This window comes from Oncorhynchus clarkii, chromosome 20 (assembly GCF_045791955.1).
Source record: "Oncorhynchus clarkii lewisi isolate Uvic-CL-2024 chromosome 20, UVic_Ocla_1.0, whole genome shotgun sequence".
NCBI classification, from domain to species: Eukaryota; Metazoa; Chordata; class Actinopteri; order Salmoniformes; family Salmonidae; genus Oncorhynchus; species Oncorhynchus clarkii.
The window spans coordinates 86,718,338-86,720,482 of NC_092166.1; the positions used below are offsets into that span (position 1 = coordinate 86,718,338).

Genomic DNA, 2,145 nt, shown 5'->3' on the forward strand with positions numbered 1-2,145 from the left:
GGTTTACCAGGGTTTACCAGGGTTTACCAGGTTTACCAGGGTTTACTAGGTTTACCAGGTTTACCAGGGTTTACCAGGATTATGGAACCTGAAACCAAATGCTTTGTTTGCTTTCACAGTTCATCCCAACTTCAGCTGCCAATCAGCAAGGAGGACAAACCAGGTAATGCCAAAGTTTGTAGTGAAGTTGATTTCTACTGTATAAGAAGGTACAGGACTACTATGGGGTTATAGAAGGTACAGGACTACTATGGGGGTTATAGAAGGTACAGGACTACTATGGGGGTTATAGAAGGTACAGGACTACTATGGGGGTTATAGAAGGTACAGGACTACTATGGGGTTTATTTATTGGACTTAGTCACCACTAGGCATGCTTACTGAACAAGTCTACACACACACACGCACGCACGCACGCACACACACACACACACACACACACACACACACACACACACACACACACACACACACACACACACACACACACACACACACACACACACACACACACACACACACACACACACACACACACACACACAAAAGCAGGTAGCACCTTTTTTGACAGTGGCTATTATACATCAAAGTTCTGTATGTATTTCATACCATGGTATGACATGTGGGCTGTTTCCCAAACAACAAGGTTGGTCATGGTTGGTCATGGTAAGATCATGGTTGGTCATGGTAAGATCATGGCAAGATCATGGTCGGTCATGGTTAGATCATGGTTGGTCATGGTTTGATCATGGTTTGATCATGGTTGGTCGTGGTTAGATCATAGTTGGTCATGGTTAGATCATGGTTGGTCATGGTTAGATCATGGTTGATCATGGTTAGATCATGGTTAGATCGTGGTTGGTCATGGTTAGATCATAGTTGGTCATGGTTGGCCATGATAAGATCATGGTTGATCATGGTTAGATCATATTTGGTCATGGTTAGATCATGGTTGGTCATGGTTAGATTATGGTTGGTCATGGTTAGATCATGGTTGGTCATGGTCAGATCATGGTTGGTCATGGTTAGATCATGGTTAGGCATGATTAGATCATAGTTGGTCATGGTTAGGTAACATATTTGACTAGCTCTTGTCCTCTAAGCTTCTGTTCTTTCTTCCAGAGATGATTGGAGATGCAGAGGTACTTGAGGTCCACGCAGAAAGCCCGAAACCGCCCGAAACTAAGCAACATATTGCCCAGGATCAGAACGACCAGTGTGATCAGAATGATTAGACTTCCTGAGTGTAATGCTTCTGTTCTCATCATTTAATGTAGTTAGTAGGAAGCCTGTTTCTGTATCCAGAAACATTCTCTGAATAGTTATTCTGTATGATGTAACACTGTTGTCATGGTTAGGCATGAGCCAATTAAATCAGATTATTGTCCCACTTTTTTTTCTATTTTATTAGCTTGGCATATGTTCTGTAAGGCGATGTATGACCACAATGTGTTTAGATGCCTGAGACTGTGAGACATGCAATGCCAGGCTAAGTTAAGAGCTATCTGGATAATGACTCACAATTATCTTTTGATTATATCTCTAATTTAGATAGCAATAAAAAAAGGCATTATTGAACTATTCAGGTTTCCAATACGTGTCATTGTAGCTATCCTCGTCCCCAGATTTCTATACATTTTAATCATTGGTCAATTGGACACAATTGTCCAACAGAAATTTGACTTCAGCTTTTAACCCAACCTCTCCGAAAGACACACATACTGTACATGTTTTTGGAGAGGTGTGTTAGGCTGCCTCACTTAGAGCCCAGAGAGCTGTTGTTGTGGGGGTTGGATAGGTGTGTTAGGCTGCCTCATTAAGAGCCCAGAGAGCAGTTGTCTAATAGAGACATAGAGACAGTAGATCTAGCTGGTCTGTCATAATATAATAGAGACAGTAGATCTAGCTGGTCTGTCATAATATAATAGAGACAGCAGATATAGCTGGTCTGTCATAATATAATAGAGACAGTAGATCTAGTTGGTCTGTCATAATATAATAGAGACAGTAGATCTAGCTGGTCTGTCATATTATAATAGAGACAGTAGATCTAGCTGGTCTGTCATAATATAATAGAAACAGCAGATATAGCTGGTCTAACATAATATAATAAAGACAGTAGATCTAGCTGGTCTGTCAAAATAT

The 2,145-nt window shown here is 40.9% G+C and overlaps 1 protein-coding gene across 1 annotated transcript in view; it reads left to right on the forward strand.

Annotated features, from left to right (window-relative positions):
- Positions 1 to 1,393, forward strand: part of LOC139375745 (thymus, brain and testes associated) — a 9,102-nt gene extending 7,709 nt beyond the window's left edge. The window contains exons 7-8 of the mRNA XM_071117560.1: positions 120 to 163; positions 1,123 to 1,393. Of these exons, the coding sequence (XP_070973661.1) occupies positions 120 to 163; positions 1,123 to 1,235 (157 nt within the window). The 3' untranslated portion in view covers positions 1,236 to 1,393. The remainder of the gene's footprint in view (positions 1 to 119; positions 164 to 1,122) is intronic.
- The last annotated feature ends 752 nt before the right edge of the window (positions 1,394 to 2,145 follow it).